The 19584-nt window shown below is 44.7% G+C and overlaps 1 protein-coding gene across 3 annotated transcripts in view; it reads left to right on the forward strand.

The window, feature by feature from the left end:
- LOC102572385 (cytosolic phospholipase A2 epsilon) overlaps positions 1 to 19584 on the forward strand; it is an 89893-nt gene that overhangs the window by 52823 nt on the left and 17486 nt on the right. For all 3 annotated transcript variants that reach the window (XM_059722956.1, XM_059722957.1, XM_006263375.4), the window contains 5 exons: positions 5381 to 5516; positions 11509 to 11645; positions 12769 to 12991; positions 14535 to 14649; positions 17683 to 17820. In XM_059722956.1, coding sequence (XP_059578939.1) covers positions 5381 to 5516; positions 11509 to 11645; positions 12769 to 12991; positions 14535 to 14649; positions 17683 to 17820 — 749 coding nt within the window. The remainder of the gene's footprint in view (positions 1 to 5380; positions 5517 to 11508; positions 11646 to 12768; positions 12992 to 14534; positions 14650 to 17682; positions 17821 to 19584) is intronic.

The following is a 19584-nucleotide window of genomic DNA, read 5'->3' on the forward strand; positions in this document are numbered from 1 at the left end:
GGTGTAATGATGTGGCTGAGCACCTGGGACAGCTGGTGCACACAGGGACAGCAGTGATTTCTGGTTGCCATTGCACTGCTGCTGTAATATGCAGCTGTGGCAACAGCAATTAGCCTTGTCATACATTACACCTAGTTCATTGTTTTGGGGATCTTAGTAATTATTACTATGAGTTGGAAAGTTTTCTGAGCAGATGCACAGTAATGCTTAGTAATAAATAAGACACGTCTGAAATTCCAGAGCTCTTGAAGACTCCAGGGTGCTGCAATGTGCTGTGGAGGCTGGGACTGACAAACAACTGTTTGCCTGTCCCATCTCCACCACTGCTTTGGAGTCTCGGATCAGCTCTGGTGTAGTGGGGGTGCTGTTACCAAATTTGCCCATTACTTTGGGGTGTGCTCATTTATTAAAGGATAGTTTCTAGGGTCTTGGTGATTCTGTCAATGTGCTGCTTGTGTTACTATACGGAGCTGTATTTCTCCCTTCTGCAAGCCCTCACCCCCAGTGGAGCTATCTTGCAGGACTCAATCTCAATGGGACTGAGTTCCTCCAGTCACCAAATCAGTCATACACACAAACACACACAAATTAACGTGACACGCCTGACCTGGCCGGGCTGATCAGCTTGGACAGGCTGACACCCTCATATGCCAAGAATCAATTCATAAGAGCAACAATAAAATGCAGTCAGACACAAGCACACAGGTGAACAGAATCCCTCTGAATCCGGCTGGGTGTCCAGCTGACACCCTCATGGGCCAGCATTCAGTTCATAAGGGCACGTCTGAGTCAAACTGGGTCAATCAGCCTGTACAAGCTGATCCGCTTATGTGTTTCAAACTCAGCACGTCCCAATCTTTGGCCTCTTGATGAGCAGACACCACAATAATTTGGGCTTCCCAGGGATCTTTAGCTTAGGTAAAAGAAGCGTTGCTGCAGAGCATGGGAGGAAAGAGAAGCAGAGAAGGAAAAATATACCCAATTACTACCAGTTTGACTATAAAAGTTATTTATTGCTAAGCATATGAAATATATAATAGTACTAGTAGTAATAGACATGCAAAAGAAAAACAAATACAAACAATGACAATACTACCCTGGTTTCACTAAGTATTTGGGGAAACTTAGCTCAAGCTTAACTGATACAGTTCAGGTTCAGAAGTTTATGCCTAGAAAGAAGAGAGAACGCTGGGATCTCACCTAGTCCACGGTACTTAGGCTGCAAAGCTGACAGGCACAGTCCGTAGCACAATCCTTGAAGAGAGAGACGATCTGTTCTTCCAGTGTCCCAAGAATGACAGGGGATGGTGTCAGCACAGGAGTTTTCTTCTTCTTTCCTTTTCCTCTCCTTCTCCTTTCCTCCTGCTTCTTCTTTTTTTGCAGCACACACACTTACAGATTTTTATACCCTCACTTCAGCTGCTTCGAAGCACCCTCAGTAGTGTAAATCATTGTCTTTTCTGTTGACAAGGGGTTATCTGGTTTGGACCATCTCAGGAAACTGATTGATAATCAGGAAACACTTAAGATTAGGGAGTAACCCAAATACTTGGGAGCCAGCTTGAAATTCCTATGGATGGCAGATATACTGATGGGATATCTCATGGATTCTTCAGGAACAATAGATAGCTTGCAGCATCAGGATTTTGGATTTTTACTTGTTGTGCACAAGCCTCAGCTTAGCATGACTTTTCCAGATCTTACTATAGTCTTTTAACAGACTTAAAGCAATTATTGGGGTGCTCATAACCTTTTGTGGAGAGGACTCCCACCAGTCGTCTCGGGAAAGATATGACAACACCTGGGATTAGGGCTCCAGCAGGCTGGATGCTCTGATGAACCCTTAACCGTTGTTCAAATGTTGCCCATACCCCGTCTGACTCGGTCTCTTGCCTCAGCATTCCCTAACCCAGCAACCGAGTTTTAGTCAATCAAGTTTAAATAGGCCTCCCATAGTGGGACCGGGAATGTACGGCCCGAGATGCCTATTAAACTTAGAGCTGTGTGTGTGTCGGGGGGGGGGGGGGGGGGGGAGAGTCCTTAGCAAATCCAGATTAGAACTGGTCTGATAAATGCTGAGCTGGGTGTGTGTGAACATTTGTTGATTAACATTGGAAGCACAGATTCCCCATCATGCAGCGCTCTCCTGCTTCTCTGGTCCCAGAATTCACTGCAGTCTCTGCTTCAGGCTTTCTGTTTTCCATCTCTCATGTAAAGGAATGGTCATCTGGTTCCATCTTGGATGCAAATGAGACCTAGGGCAGTTGTTTCACTCTTGTCACCCTTATCTGGTGAGGGTCTTAGGTGCGTCTCTCACTGCATCTTAATCAGTTTCATTTAGGTAGAGGAGGGGAGGGAGGCGGGGGTGAGTCCTTTGTGAGTCAGACAGACTGCATCCTGTGCCAGGGTTGCCCAAGAATACAGAGCTGAGGCGTAACAGTGCTGGGACTGACAAACAGCTGATCATTGGTCCCAGCCCTCTTGAACTAGCTCTGGTGCAGTATTGGGGCTGGGCCTGGTGCAGTGCTGTTGGGGAGGGGACGATGTTGGGGCTGGTCCCAGACCTTGCGCTGCCCCAGAGTCTTCTGATCATATTATCTCTGTGAAGTGGTTGGATATTAGCTTAGGATGTATTAGGTAATACCATCTGGAAATATTTCTTGCAGGAAGCCCTGACTTTGCTATGCTTCAATGGCACTCAGCACGTGTTTCACTGCTTGAATGTGCAAACACTAGGCGCTTCTAGACATGTGCAGGGAGCATGTAATTGCAGCGCATCAGAGCAGACTCGATTAATCAAGTCTGCTGGAATGTGGAAATTAACACTCTTCAGCAGCCTCCAGTGTCCCCCTGCTGATAAATGGAGGTGGGGTGCTTTAAAGCTTGGTCGATGAGCTTTAATTCAAAGCACCCTGCCACCATTTTTCAGAGCAGGTACACTGATGCATGTGATGATCTGGGAGCTTTTAATTAGCATTGCTTTTGGAGCTGCAGTAATTAAAGCACTCCCTCACACCTCCAAGAGCATGTGTATAAACACCCTAGTGTTTTAACTGCAGTTAACACATGCTAAGTGTAATGTGTGACAAGGCCCTTATATATGGGAAGACTTGGCCTAGCATGCCAATTATTTTAAGGAGATGCTTGAAACAACATGTTAGCCAATAGTTTGTAATTTAAACATATACTTTCTGACACTTGCCTTCACTTTAGATGAACCTATTAGTTTTTGTAGGACAACCACCATTGTGTTTAATATTGTGATACTATATGGAGTATAATTTGGTTAGATTTGTTTAGACATTGTATAATAAAGTCTCTTTTGCTGCAGCCTTAACAGCACTACAAGAAGTATTACAAGTAAAACAAACATATGAAATACATTTCTGTTCTTTCTGGGGAGAAGCTGCATGCTTAGGCTCAGTTTACAAGTGAATATGAGACAATCTGAAGAAAACGAGTTGTTTTTTGTGTTTTTTTTCTAGTGTCAATTTTTTTCTCCTCTTAAGAAAATATTCAGAAACTTTTACTTTTGAAGGTCACTACACTGGTTTTGTTTTTGAAGATTAAAATTGGTGTATGAGTAAACTATGCTTTTGCCAAAGTGGTGGAGAATTGAAAGATCCTGTTAGTAACCCATGAAATATTCCTGCTTATAAAATATCCTCAAAGTCAGTACTTTGCATAGTTTTCTTCCACCAGGGGGCAGTGTCACCTAAGACACTTGGGAAATTCAAGCATTCTCTCCAGTAGCAGGCAATAATATAAATTCATATATGTATTTGTAATTGCACACACAGCATGGACTACCATCCTTTATCTTTTAGGTCCCAGTTTTGCAAACACTTAAGCATATACTTCACTTTTCTGACATGAGAAAATTCAATGAGATGGTTAATGGGAAAAAAAATGCATCTGTCCAGGTATTGGCAGGATTGGGCACTTTGATCCTGTAAGCTGCTCAGCATTATAAGGGAAACCAGTTAATCACATCTTAAGTTATTACCCAGCCACGTGTTAATGTGATTAATGGCATCATAAAAAAGGAATAAGTCCCAAAGTTATTGCACAAAATATATGTAATAACTTAGTGGCTGGTTCTTATCATGACATTAACTGAACATGTGGCCAGGCTAATTGGGGCTCCTGGCCTCCAGAGCACATGGAAGCGCTTACCTCCCATACATTACAGAGGCTGAGCATGCTAATCAGCTGATTGCTGCTCCCAGCCTTGGGAGCCCATTGGAGTTAAGACTGAGAGCGGGGGTTAGCTGCCATTCCCAGCTTCAAGGACACATCAGAGCCCTTGATTCCAATATACCACCTCAGCTGGGAAAGCTGGCAAATCAAGGCTCCCAGCCTTTGGTGTGCAGCTGGAATAAAGGCCTTCACTGTGCCCCTTGCATCTGGGAGCCCTGTCAGCTGATCTGAGCTCCCAGCCATAGGAGCTCGTGATGCGCCCTCATGGCTGGGAGCTCCATCAGCTGATCCAGGCTCCCAGCTGCAGAGGCTTGGTATTTGCCAGTGTAGGTGTTGCCCAGACCCAGAATCAGGATCCTGGGCTCCCTCTGCTCTAGCATTATGTCACGATAGTATCTGATGTTTGATTCCACAATCATGCCTCCTGCCATGCATGTGCGACATGATAGCAGGGGTGATTGTGGGGGTTGTGCATCAGATCCCATTGTGCCTTTCATTGTACATCTGCCAGGGGACTTAGTAAGCTATTTGTGGGACTGATGATTCTTTTTATATATTTAACAGCAATAAAGCACATCCTAAGAGCTAATGTAAGAAACACAGAAATACGTAGTATGTATTTCTATATTTGTTATTTGACTGGGATGTTGCCTTTAAGGCTGTGCGAAATGGAAGCGTTCCATTTCGACAGAACAGTGTTTTGTTTCAACTTTTGTTTCAAGTCGAAACAGCTGTTCTGTTTCCTTCTGTCGAAACGTTTTGCCATTTTGACCCTGTTTCAACGTTTCACCCATAGGATATAATGGGGAAGGTCAAAACAGCCTATAACTTTGCTATTTCTGGCCACATTTGGATGAAACTTGCAGAACTGGTAGCCCCTTCTGGGGCATGATGCATGCCAAGTTTCCAGGAGATAGGTGCAGGGGGTTTGTTGAAACTGCAGCCCAAAATCTTGAAAGCAAAGCTCATGTCACGTGTATGTGTTAAGCCACAGTGGGGTCAAAACAGCAGGGATACTAGCCCCTGCAGAGACCACAAAGCCTGCCAAATTTCAAGGTGATAGGTGCAGGGGTTTGGGGGGAACTGCATCTCAAGCTGCAGACAAGCAATGATTATCTGAACCTGAAACTAGCTGTAAATTGTGTGTACATACGTTTGTCCTGGTCTTTGTTCGTTCTAGTCAACAAGGACATGATGTGCGCTTGGGGTTTGGCCTGTGTACTCAAGAGCAGGATTTCCTGCATAAAAGGAAGAAATATGTTGCTGTAGCTTTGAAGAAGGTCCTCCATTTGGAGGAGGATCTGCAGGAACATGAGGTATGTGGGAAAGAATTTCCGATCTCCCTCCTTCCCAATGCACATGATTCTAAGTACTATAGCATTTTTATATAAAAACAGAATCTCTTGTGAAGCCTTAGAAATAAGAAGTAGCTTATTTGCTTTCCAGGAATGAAAGGAGCAGCTCCAGGATTAAAAAATGGTATTAGGGTACTTTTACTAATAGCTGTGAACAGAGATGGGTCTTAAACCAGTACTATTTGTAGGCAGATGCCGATGACTGGGTGGCGAAATAGTAATAGCAGCTGAGCCCACTGTTCTTTGTAGAGCCCCCTGTGGAAATAGAAGGATGTACAGGGTATCGCAGAATGCTCCTCAGGGGGTGCTGGCTTGGGACTGCTGTGGCCTTGTCTGGTCTCTGGGAGTCCAGGCTTGGCTTCTAGAGCCAGCAGGGAGCCCAGGCTACTCCCACTCTGAGACCCAGTTCTTCCCTGGTTCTCCATTGCCCTGACTCAAGGACCTAGCATCCACTTTTCCTCCTGAGAGGAACTTTACCACCTCCTGGAGTGACCCAGCACTTCCTATAGTTCCAAGCAGCAGAGTGGACAGTCTCTTTAGTAAAACTGTTTACTAGGACAAAGCCAGCCATCCAGAGGTTCTCTGTCTCCTCAAATGGGGTTAAGCAGTCCCTCTGTCCCCAGTCCAGCCCTTACAGCTCTCAGCTGTTCCCTTTCCAGTCTTTCCAGCTCTCCAGAGCTCCACTTACCTCAGTCTCCAGACTCTTCTGGCCAGGAGCCCCAGCCTGTTCTCCCATTGTCTTGTATATCTCCTCTGGACACCTTATTAGGGGTTGGGTATGTCACCTTCCTTCATAGGTCAACAAATTCATTCAAGGCTGTTGGTGCTAAAGGTCCCTCTTGTTTCCTGCACTAGCTAGTCCTGGCTCATAACTCTTCATTATCGGTGTGCAAGCTAAGGAGGTAAACTGAATCCCAATAGTATAACCATGTGAACAGAGTTAAGACAGAAATATCACAATAAAGCATGTAGGCCATTGCACAGGGCATTGAACTGCAGCTATTCACTTCCACTGAGAAGCCCAGTTCAGATTTCTTTTACTACAGGGTAAGTGTAGGCAAATTGCCGGTTACTCTATGTTAGCTGGTCTTTCCCCATTTAGTTTGCTGCAGCTTGATAATTTATCGATAACAAAAGAATAAAAGTGCACTTCTGGTAAAACTTTCAAGTAATGCAGATAGAATACTTGCACATAATTAGACAAGGTTCTTTGGGTAAATCTGATATCTTTTATTACATCAACTAAAATAGTTGGAAAAAATCTTCTTTGCAAGCTTTTGGGCAGAAACACCCCTTTTCTGCACATAATTAATTATTTGACCGTAATGCTCAACCTCCAGTTTTCATCCCTATACTCTCAAATTATAATATTATAATTTTCTGTGGTAGGATAGGCTACAGTGGTTGATACTATCTGAGCCTTGTAGTCTTAGGAACGTCTTGATGATGGAGATAGGCAGACAAGGTTCTTTGGGTGAATCTGGTATCTTTTATTAGACCAAATTAAATAGTTGGAAAAAACATTTTTTAGCAAGCTTTCGGGTTTAAAACCCCTTCATCAGGCTGAGGAAGACTCTGCAGTTGGTATGTGCTTTTCATGGATGGAATGAATAGTAAAGAAGCCAGAGGCTGGTCTGCATGCAAGACAGGCAGCCAGTGAAGATGTAAATTGAGGAGTCAGTGGGTGAGAGACAGGCTGGGTCATGGGGAGAGGGGAAGAGAAAAGGGGGATGAATGTAGCAGTTAAATAGTGGAGAGGTACCTGAGGAATCATATGTCAGGCAGGTTATAATGTGTCATAAATCCAATGTCTATATTTAGTCCACGATTTTTGTATCCAGGAGGTTGATGAAGTACAGTTCAAAGGCTTGTCTCTGAGAAGTGTTTTGTAAGTTCCCTTTGAGGACTGAGAGATCAGAGAGAGAGTGGTTTTCTTGTGAGAAATGTGCCCCCACTGGTAATTGGTTATTCTTGTCTTTGATAGATTTCTGGTGTGCATTCATTCTGGTACGCAGTTGTTGTTTGGTCTCTCCTACATATTTTCCATCAGGGCATTTCTGGAGGTGCAGCTGTAAGATTCTGGGATGCTGATGGCTCTGTTGTGGGGTGTAGTAATAGCGGGGGTGGTGGAGATGTGTTGGCAGGTTTTACATTTCTTGTCATGGCACGGTCTGGATCCATTTGATGTGTTCTGGGCTTGAGGAAGTTTGCTTCTGGTGATGAGGTTAGTGAGGTTCGGTGCTTGTTTAAAGGCTAGGACGGGTGGTTCTGGGAAGATCTCTTTAAGAATAGGGTCTCTTTCTAGTATGGGTTGCAATTGTTTGAGGATTATTTTCCATATGGGTTTGTGGGAGAGGTGATATGTCATAATCAGCGGTGTGCGATTCATGAGAGTTTTTCTTCTGTACTGCAGCAATTCTTCATCTGGGTGGCTATTTCAAACATGCGATCTATCTCTCTGCAGGAGTGTCCTTGTTGGGTGAAAGCCGTTTTTAAGATTGGTGAGGTGGTAATCCTGGGTGTTCTCCTCAGTGCAAATTCAGTGGTATTTGAGGGCTTGGCTGTATATCACAGCTTTCTTGGTGTGTTTAGAGTGATTGCTGGTTCTGTGCGGGTATGTATGTTGGTCTGTGGGTTTCTTGTATAACGTGGTCTGTATTTTACCATTCTGGATACCGATCATCGTGTCTAAAAAGGAGATGCTGGTACTGGAGTATTCAAGAAATAGTTGGATGGAGGGATGATGATTGTTGAATTTCTGATGGATCTCAATCAAAGTTTGCAGGTTTTCAGTCCAAATGATGAAGATGTCATCAATATATCTTAAGTATAGCAAGGGTTTGATGGTGCAGTCCTTGAGGAATTTTTCTTCCAGGTGACTTATAAAAGGTTGGCATACTTTGGGGCCATTTTGGTGCTCATAGCTGTTCCTATCTTCTGGAGGAAGTGTTGGTTATTAAAAGTGAAATTGTTGTGTGTGAGGATGAAGTGTAGAAGGTCAGTAATATCTTTGGGTCTGTATTCTGGGTTGTAATCTTGTTCCTGTAGATATGTAAGGCAGGCTTGGATGACATCCTGGTGTGGCATGTTGGTATATAAGCTGGTAACATCCATGGTGGCTAGGAGGGTGGTGCTGGGAAGGTGGTCTATGTTTTTAAGTTTCTGTAGAAAATTTGGGGTGTCTTGAACAAAACTTGCTCTTTGGGTGACAAGCGTTTTAGGATTGATTTGACAAAACCTGATATTTCCTCAGTTAGGGTCCCATGGTTGGATAGGATAGGTCTGCCAGGGTTCCCTTGTTTCTAGATTTTAGGGAGCATGTAAAAAGTCCCTGGGTTGGGTAGTGGGGGGATCAAGATCTGTAGTTTTTCTTGTAGTTCTGATGGAAATGATTTTATGGAATTTTTTAGTTTCTTGGTGAAAAGGAAGTAGGATCTTCTTGTAGTTCTTTGTAGTTGGTGGTGTCAGAGAGTTGTCTGTTGGCTTCCTTTATGTAGTCTTCACATCTAGGTTTAGGGCTCCTCCTTTATCCTTCTGGTTTTATTACTATTTGGTGGTTAGATGTTGTGTTGATGACTGGAGAGACTGGCAATGTTGTCCATAAAAGGAGTTGAAAAGAGCTGATAGCAATTTATGAAGTAAGGATTTGGAGGCCAGATTTATAGAATTGCTTAGAAATCTTACAAAACATTTTTTTTTGGTCAAAAAATTAAGTAATTTGTCAAAACCAAAATAAGTTTTCAGAAAAGAATAAGTTTTGATGACTTCCCTGGTTCAAAACTATTAACAAGCAAAATATTTTGAAATAATTGAACCCTATCAGATTTTATTATTATTACTAGCTAATTGCCCATCATAAATGACAGAGTGTTAAGGGAGTGTTTACATGGCCCCCTACCCCCACCACCCCCTGCTCACCCTTCGGAGCCAGACATGTAAACAATCCCTCCGCCACCACCTCCTCCTCTAGCCTCCAGCATTACGGCTTCCTCCCCCCGCCCCCGACCTGCCTCCGCCTCCTCCCATGGAGCAGCAGGGCTTCTCCCCACCTGAGGCAGCAGCGGTGGTGGCGGCGGCTCTCCTCCCCTACACACCTGCCCGCCTCTGCCTCCTCCACTTCCTGTGGAGCAGTGGGGCTTCCCTCCACCTGAGGTGGCAGTGGTGGCAGCAGCTCCCTCCCCTGTGCATGCCTGCCTACCTTTGCCTCTTCCTCCTCCTGTGAAGCAGTGGGGCTTTCCCTCTGCCTGAGGAGGTGGCAGTGATGGCTCCCTCCCTCCTGCACACCTGCCCTCCTCCGTCTCCACCTTTTCCCATGGAGGGAAGCCCCATGGAGCAGCAGAGATTCTCTCTGCCTGAGGCAGCAGTGGCAGTGGCTTCATCTCCCCTGCTCACCCGCCACCGCCTCCACCTCTTCCTGCAGAGCAGCGGGGCTTTTCTCCACTTGAGGCAGTGGTGGTGACAGTGGCTCCCTCTCACCCACCTATCTGCCTCCACCTCCTCCTGTGGAGCAGTGGGGCTTCTCTCCACCTGAGGCAGTGTTGGTGACAGTGGCTCCTTCCCACCCACCCACCTGCCTCCACCTCCTCCTGTGAAGCAGTGGGGCTTCTCTCCACCTGAGGAGTCAGCAGTGGTGGCTCCTCCTTTCCCCCTCCCCATGTCCACCTCCTGCTGTAGCAGTGGAGTTTCTCTCCACCTGAGGTGGTGGCAATGGCTCCTCCCTCCCCCCCTGCTCACCCACCCTACTTTGCCTTCTCCTCCTCCAGTGAAGCAACCGGGCTTTCCTCCATCTCAGGCGGCAGTGGTGGCTTCCCCCCCCACCCCGCTTCCACCTCCTCCCATGGTGCAGCGGGGCTTCCCTCCACCTGAGGAGGCAATGGTGGTGTCAGTGGCTCCCCCCCGCCAGTCCACCCACCTGCCTCCACCTCCTCCCGTGGAGCAGTGGAGCTTCCCTCCACCTGAGGTCGTGGCAGCGGAGGCAGCTCCTCCTGCCTACCTGCCTTCACCTCCTCCCGTGGAGCAGTGGGGCTTTCCTCCACCTGAGGAGGCGGCAGCCACGGTGGCTCCTCCCTCTCCCCACCCGCCTCCACTTCTGTCTCCTCCTGTCGAACAGTGGGGCTCCTGCCTCCCTGCCTGAGGCAGCAGCGACTCCCTTCCTGCTTGAGGACGAGGAGCCCCCCCATCCAGTTGCCACTGGCCCTCTTGGCAGCGCATGCACAGTTGCCCAAAAGTGGTATGGACAGACAGACACACAGACTAAGCCCTTTATTATATTATAATAATAATTATTATAATTATAATTCTTATTATTATTATTATCAGTTTATGAAAAAAATGAGAGTTAGGGTTTTCAGTATGGGAAAAATTTTCAATATCTTGATAATTCTCATAGAATGGAAAAACTGTTTCCCCAAGTTACGTTGATTAACATTTTTCCATGACCCAAAAACAGTAGATTACTTGGTTAAATTAATGCATCTTACTTCAGAAAAATAGTAATTCAATTCAAGGTAATATGGTAGCAAATGTGGTGTTAATATGAAAAAGGATAAGATGATATGAACAACAACAAACTTTGCAGTAACATTAACAAGGACCAAAAAAAAAAAGTAAGAGCTATCAGTGAACATTCTTCTGGACATAAAGTGATTACCAGCTTGTTATCGAGAAGATACCACATAATAGAATAACGCAAAGCTCCCATTGATTGCCTCCAATTATTTATTAAAAAGCAAACAAACCTGAACTGATAAAATATGAGATGACTGTCCTTCTATTATTTAGGAGGTAATAATGGAAGCAGATTCACAAGAATTATGCCATTGCCCACAAACCCAATTTATTGTTTCTTCTTCTTATCAATTTCTATTCCATTTAACATAATGTTTACCTTTCATAATAATGATCTCTGATATGAAGATGTTTTTCACTAGCTTTCTGTCTTTGCATTGAACAGGTGCCAGTGGTGGCAATCATGACAACAGGAGGAGGGACAAGATCATTTACAGCAATGTTTGGCAACTTATTGGGTCTACAGAAATTGAATCTTTTAGACTGCATTTCCTACATCAGTGGTTTATCGGGCACCACATGGTGAGGAAGCAGATGCAAGCAGGAACTTGATTTGCTATTAATAATTTATTATTTCTCTAACTGTCTGTTTCCATAATACTTTCAGATGAAAAACTTAGTTCTCATATCCTCCTCTGTTTCCTCATAGAGCAAAAAGCCACAAGGCAAGTGATTGAATATCACAATGACCAAATGAATACTGTGTTCACCTTAGATTCCAAAAGTAATGAGTTCAGTCCCTTGTTAAGAATGTGCACTTATCAAAATGTTTACCACTTTTCCTTAGCAATTGGAGGAAGGAAAAATTGGCATTCATGTTGTTCATTTGCCATTCCTTTCCCCACTTTGAGTTTATGTTGCACTTTCCCCAGTGAGTAGAAGACTTATTTCACCGACAATGTTTAAAGTTGATTCATTTTCAGACAGCTCTGAGGAAACGTAATGTTTAGATGACAAACTACTGGATCAGGATGCATTATAAATATCTTGGCCATACTATATCCTCTTCTTTTGCTTCATACCTAGGGTTCAACAAATTCAATAATTTCATATTTATAAATATAATTTAAAAGATCAAGTCAGGAAGGACACAATTAGTGCTGCCTATCTCTGCCTTTCCTTAATGCAGACCTTCTGCCGTGTGTGTGTGTGTGTGTGTGTGTGTGTGTGAATTTTAGGAGCTGTGATGTTGGATCTTATATAACACAACGTTTTTTGACAGGCCTGAGTGACATTATTGAAACAAAAGCCATAAGGTCACTTTAAACTAATTGAAACTTCCATGGTTCCAAATTTTCGGTCTGTTCTAGGGTTATCTGAGCTAAATAAGGATTTTGCCATTGACTTGAGTGGAAATTGGACCAGGATCATTGTTATAAACCCTAGGTTTGCTCCAATTTAACCAAAGTTCTTTAAGGTTTTTGTATCTGGTACTCAGTTTTGATTTCAAGCAGGGGCTTGGAGAACTTGAAGGCTTTCTATTCTTTTGCCTCGAAATGGGACAAAGCTTGGTAATTCCAATTGAGTTTTGCTGTCAGTTGTGACCTCTCTGTGAATGAAAACTTTGCATAAACCTCTCTGAGCTCAGACCACAAGTTTTTTTCATGTCTCTCTCATTGTATAACACCATATATCCTTTCCTCAGGACCATGGCAAATTTGTACAAAGATGCTAATTGGTCACAAAAATATCTTGAGGAGGCAATCAGTGAAGCTCGCAAACAAGTCACCAAATCCAAGATAAACTGTTTTTCTGCAAATCGTCTGAAATACTATTATAGTGAGCTGAAGGAGAGAGCACAAGAAGGATACAAAACATCTTTTATAGACTTGTGGGGGCTCATCATTGAATCCATGCTGCATGATGAGGTATTGACTATGCCATCTTTTCCAAGCCTCAGTGAACTTCTCTAATGAAAAATGAAAAGGAAATCGACCCTAGAGTGAATGTCTCCCGGGGGGGGGGCATTTTTAATTTTTTTTTTCTTTTTTATTTGAGGGAGTAGTTCCTTCTATTTATTTTGAAATTCCAAAATGCCCATTTCAACATTGCATATTTTCAAACATGTTTCCTCAATTACAAGTGAATTATTGATGCTGTAAAGCTGGCCCAAAGAAGATGACTTATGCACTCTAAACAAATCACTACCACTTGTTCTGCAGTATATTTTTATGATGTGTGTTTATATTGTGTCTTATTTTTAGGCTTTTAATGTAATAGTTATAGCCAGTTGAATGGGTGAAAAGATCAGTTCTTGAATATATTTTTCTATGAATTTTGTTGGCGTTAATTTGCTAATTAAATTGTATATTTGCCCAATGGCATCTGATCTGGTATAGAACTAGTTGAATTCTATAAAACAAACAACCAAATACCTGTTTGGCAAACAAATTACAGAAATCAATAAAATTGTCAAATAATATCTTCCCATATAATTCACCAGCTCATCTCAGTAACATAACTATGGTGGGGAGTCTGGGGCAGTAGCCTCGGGTGTTAGCTTGCGGGAGAAGGGGACTTGAAGAATAACAGCTGCTGCTGCAGCTGTGAGGCTCTGCTGGCAGCCAGAAGTCACGGTTGCCCTGTGTGTCACTGCTGCTCCAAGTGCTCAGCTACCCTGTTACACCTCTGCTCATCTTGTTTAATATACCTATTTAAAGAATATTATAAGACCTTGAGAAGCAAAGAACAATTGTATTAAACATTATGGTGTTGTATTAGTAACACTATAAATATTTTTAAAGAGAGATTCTTATGTAGTATAGTTTTCTGTTTAAACTTTTCTGAAAATCATGCCCCTTTTGGGGGAAATTTCTCATGCTTTCACTTAACAAAGAAAATCATTGTGTGAAAAATTTGGCAAATCTATATGGACATTTTGAGCTAGTGAAATAAGAAAATGTTTTTTTCCCCTCTACTGGTTATTTTTTTTCTTTTTTGTGATGCAATATCTAGCAGTTTTTAAAAACTGAAGTCAAATTCCATGTAGAAGTAGTGCCATTAAGAAGGCTGAAGATATTTTATTTAGAAAAAAATAGTATTTGAAAAGAGAATCAAGTAGACTTTTTCTTACTAATTTCTTTGACAAGGTGAGGCAGTTTGAGTCCTCCCATCCAAAAATAACATGATGCAGGCCTAAATGTGTACATATTTGGAGAAGTCTATATTAAAATAGCATAAATTGTCTTAACTTAACTTGAACTGCTTTAGTCACTGCCACTCCCTTCTCAATAACTTGTAACTATCATAGAGTGGGTACTGTTCATGGGACATAGGGATATTCCTAAATATTTATTTTTGCATAGTCTAGTGGGATGAAAAACGAAAATTTGGCTGAAGTTCAGCTGTCACATTATATTATTTGAATTGCAAATCCATTTTTTCCCATGTATCATTTTTCTTTAAAACTAGAAAGACAACCATAAGCTCTCAGACCAGCGTCAGGCAGTGAATGATGGGCAGAACCCGCTGCCTATCTATGTGGCCATCAACCTCAAGGACAAGTATAGTGCCCAAGATTTTAAAGGTAATGACAGTATTCTAGAGTTATATGTAATGTGTGATCTAAGAAGACTTGACTAATATTTATGGCTGCTTGGAGATGTTAAAAACACAAACAAAAAAAACATGCCTTACTGGCAAAAGCAGCAGGTTACTTCAACCCAGCTCTGCAGTGCCTGTAAAGATTAGGCACATTAGCGGGGCTTTTTGGCAGTTTTAGCTGGGGGGGAGGGTTATATCTGCAAGCACCCTATGGGCTTGTTTAGATGAGCATGCACGTGCCTCTTGCAGAGTCTCAAAACCCTTTGAGACACTGCAAGACTCACGTGCAGGAACAAAGAAATGTTCTCCGTGCTGCATATTTGCATTTGGATATCCAGGTACCAAAATAAAACCTGTGGGAAAAAAGTGGGGCAGGGCATGGAACATCTCTATGGCTGGCCCTTGCTCTGGTGCCGAAGCATGCTGGCTGCCCATGGAGGGCAAGCAATATATAGGCTACAGGGACATGGACCTATAAGGTCCGTGCCAGATAAGTGGGAGGGGAGCTGGAGGAGGGAGAAGGGGACCATGGAGGGGGACCCATTTGGCCCCAGCCTCTGATCACCCTCCCAACCCCCCTGATCATCCCTCTACCCGGCACCAGCCTCTGCTCACTCCCCCAGCCTCTGCTGAGGGGCTGTAGCCCCTGTTGAGGAGCTTTGGCCCTGTGGGGGAGCAGTCCATGAGCTGTGTGGGGGGGCAGCACCCTGCAGGGGGCAGGGGATCCACCCCTTCTGAGCAGCTCCCACATTCATCCCCCACACCCACAGTCCCCCACCAATTCACCCTCAAATCCCACACCTGCACACCACCCCCACAACCCCCTCACCCACATACCTGGCCCTTTGGGTCAGGTGTGAGGGGACTGGGGTTGGGGGCAGGCTGTGGGTTGGGAGTGAGTGGCAAGGGCACTGCCATCTCAGTGCTGCTCAGTGCTGCACATCCTGTTGAGTGAAGGGGGTATGGGCAGCTCTGATTTTTCTATGACAAAAAAGCCAAAAGTCAATGCCATACTATAGATATTTAGAATTTACTTTATGATGATGATAGAGGCACTGGTAGACTTCCAAATTGCTTTAAACTTGTAAATATATCAGTAAAACATTGCCCAGCTGATCTCCCTATATCTGGCATTGCCTCTGACACATTGTGCATGTGCGGCCCTGCTCGGTGCAGTGCCATGTGCCTTCAGGCAGCTCTGGGCTGTTTGTGTGTGAGGTGGCAGAGGCAGCCCGGGTGCTAGGCAGCCAGTTCTGAGTTGTGCTGCCCCACACTCTGTGTAAGGGGGGGGGGTAGGGGCAGGGCTGTGCCATGAGGCCCCGAGCGCCACAATGGACACTGCTGCTGGTAAGCTCCGGGCCATGTGGGGGGGCTGGGGCCGGGTGGGGGGGTCTCTGGGCCCTGTGGGGCAGGTCGGGGCCGGGGGGGTGCTGTATTCCCTGTGGGGAGAGGGCAGGAGACTTACCCCTCCTGAGCTGCCCCTCTCCAGTTCCCCTGCACCCTCACAGCCCCCTCCCTTCCAGCCCCGCCAGCCCCCTACTTACGTGGAATGGAGCCTGGGTCCAGGTCCCTGAAGCCTTCACTGTTCTTTGCCCTGCATGGTCAGGCAGAGTGCTTCAGCACCAGGGCAAGGGGCAGCCATAGAGATGCTCTGGCTAGCTACCAGAGTGTCTCTGTGGAGGACCCAAGCCTCTGGTTGCCTCAGGGTGCCCTGCTCCACTTTTCCCCCCCTGTGTTTTATTTTGGTACCTGGATTTCGGGGTACCAAGTTTTGAGCCCATGCTACAAATATGCAGCACAGGGAATGTTTTTTTTGTTTTCACATGTGCATCTTGTCACATCTCAAACTGTTTTGAGATGTGGCAAGAGGCATGTGTCAGCTCATCTGGACGCACCCTATGTGTTTAATTAGCTCTGACCACATAACCCTTTTTAAAATTCAAAGACCTATGGATACCATTTTTTAAAAGATTATAAACATTTTTGTTTGGTGCTTAGAGTCTGTTGAGTCCTAGGTGGTGCCAGGAGTGAAAATTCAGTGATATCATAGGGTAGTGATGCTCAACCTTTTCTGACAAGTAGGCCAAACCTTAAAATCAGAAACGGTGTGATGGCTGCATAGAAAAGCACTGCTAGAGCCCACTATCTACAGAATAAGATGCCATGCTTGTTTCAAACGTAACAGTTCTTAATTACAGTGTTTTGCATCAATACATGCATGAAAACATGGTTTAGAGAAAGTTATAACTATTTACATGAGTTATAAAAAAGGAAAAATTTAAGTGAGCTCTGAATTCAGTGACCCCTTGGGCTCTGGAGCCAAGTCAAGTTCATGGTTCATGGGAAAAGAGGGGCAAGCGGTGGTAGGGTTCATCCCCCAGGCTTTAGAGGCAAGTCAAATTCATGGTCCATGCTTCATCCTGACCACAAAAGCACTAGAAATCTTTTAAAAAAACAAATCTCATGAGATTTCTAGACACATTTTGTAGATTAAAGAAGTTGAGAGAACCTACAGATAAATCTTGAACTTTTGAGGGACAGAGCCAGGCTAATCAGAATTTTATCTATCATTAACATAACACCAGTTGATAAATGGGTACAGTCAAGAGCAGAAGAAACCAAGTAATGCATTATACTCCCAGTCACTGTTGGCTTAGTGGGCATAACTCTCAATCTGAACAGTGTAAAACTGGAGAAGCAAAAGAGTTTATTGATTAATTCTGTCCAGGGCTTTCCCACTACAGACTACTTCCATTGTTGCTGGGTAGGAGCAGTCCCTGTTGTAAGAGGAACTCTTATTCTCTAAGTTAATTAGTATTGCATGCAGTGACAGAATTTGCAACCTCTATTTCAGCATTGAAAGATTTACAAGCTCTGTTTTGGCACTAAGAAATGGATACTAGAAGGACTATTTCCCTTGATTCTTCCCAGTCCTCTGAAAAGTCAGTTCTTTTGCTCACAGTCAGATCACTAACTATGCAGTGAGAATCTTTGGGGTTTTTTGCTCTCCCTATAGAATGGCTGGAGTTCACACCCTATGAGGTTGGATTCCTGAAATATGGAGCATCTGTTCGCTCAGAAGATTTTGGAAGTGAATTCTTCATGGGAAGACTGATAAAGAAACTTCCAGAAACCCGGATCTGCTACATGCAAGGTGACTATTATCTAGTAGGGGTCAGCAACCTATGGCCTACAGGCCAGATCCAGCCTGTGGAGCCAGGGGGCTTCTGTGGCATTTCAGCAATGGAGAGCTTCTAAGGGGGACTTTGGCAGTGGGGGATTTGCTTGTCTGATGGACATACAGTAGGGAGAAGCAACCATGGTGGCACTGCCAGGTAATAGCAGTGACTGCAGGTCTGCCAATGGCAGCACAGGCTAGGTTGGAAGTTGCCCATACCTAGAGTTAAGCGCTGTTAAAGCAGTTGCCTATTCCAAAATGTTGCTAGCCCCTCAACTAGAAAAACATCAATATAACAAGAACACATCTGGCTGAATAACTAGGCAATGGTGGGCAACATCAGCTAATGTATCACTGCCTTCAAAATTGCATTTGTGTGTTTAACTATGTTAGATTCAGTCCCTATAAGGATCTCAGTCAATAAAACATTACATTTAGGCTATCAAAATAAGAAAATAAAATATAAACTAAATGATCCCCCTGTGTTCACAGGGGGGTAAAAAGAAGGTACCAGGTAACGTGGGGCCTCTGCAAGACATGCTAGGAAATCTGGTCATCACACCAGATGACAAAGCTAACCTATTTAACAATTTCTTTGCCTCCATTTTCCTGAGCAGGGACCAGGTCACGCCCCCACTGGGACCCCCGTAGGCCCCAGGGGAGGCGCACCCAGACCTAGGGTCAGTGAGGATCTAATCAGAGAACTTCTGGAGGGACTGGACGTATTTAAATCAGCTGGTCCTGATGATCTCCACCCCAGAGTGCTGAGGGAATTAGCAGAGGACATTGTGGGATCCCTGGCATGGCTTTACAAGCACTCATGGTGCTCTAGAGTGGTGCCAGAGGACTGGAAAAGGGCCAATGTGGTTTCCATTTTCAAAAAAGGGAGGAAGGAGGATCCAGGGATCTATAGGCCAGTTAGTCTTATCTCGATCCTAGGTAAGCTTTTTGAGAGAATTATCATGGCGCGCATGTCCATGAGGGGCCAGCAGGGGAGATTATGCTTAGGGGCAACCAACACGGGTTCATTAGAGGCAGGTCCTGTCAGACCAACCTAGTGGCCTTCTATGACCAGGTCACAACATCCTTAGATGCAGGGGTAGCAGTGGACATAGTCTTTCTGGACTTTAGGAAGGCCTTCGACACTGTCTCTCACCCCATTCTCATTAAAAAACTAACTGGCTGGACGGCTGCACCCAGAGAGTGGTGGTGGACAGGTCATTTTCGACCTGGAGGGATTTGGGCAGTGGGGTTCCGCAGGGCTCGGTCCTCGGGCCCGCACTGTTCAACATCTTCATCAGCAACTTGGACGAGGGGGTAAAAAGCACCCTGTTCAAATTCACAGATGACACTAAGATGTGGGGGGAGTGGGTACGCTAGAAGGGAGGAATAGGCTGCAATCAGACCTAGACAGGTTACAGGGGTGGGTGGATGAGAACAGGATGGGTTTCAACACTGACAAGTGCAAGGTACTACACCTGGGGAGGAAGAACCAGCAACATACCTACAGGCCGGGGAACTCCCTTCTCATCAGTTCAGAGGCAGAAAGGCAGAAAAGGATCTTGGAGTCATTATTGATGCCAAAATGAACATGGGCCGACAGGGTGGGGATGCGGTCAGGAAGGCCAACTGCATCTTGTCATGCATCCACAGATGCATCTCAAGCAGGTCAAAGGAGGTGATCCTTCCCCTCTATGCGACACTGGTCAGGCCACAGTTGGAGTACTGTGTCCAGTTCTG

The sequence above is a fragment of the Alligator mississippiensis genome, chromosome 2 (genome assembly GCF_030867095.1).
Source record: "Alligator mississippiensis isolate rAllMis1 chromosome 2, rAllMis1, whole genome shotgun sequence".
In the NCBI taxonomy this organism is placed as follows: domain Eukaryota; kingdom Metazoa; phylum Chordata; order Crocodylia; family Alligatoridae; genus Alligator; species Alligator mississippiensis.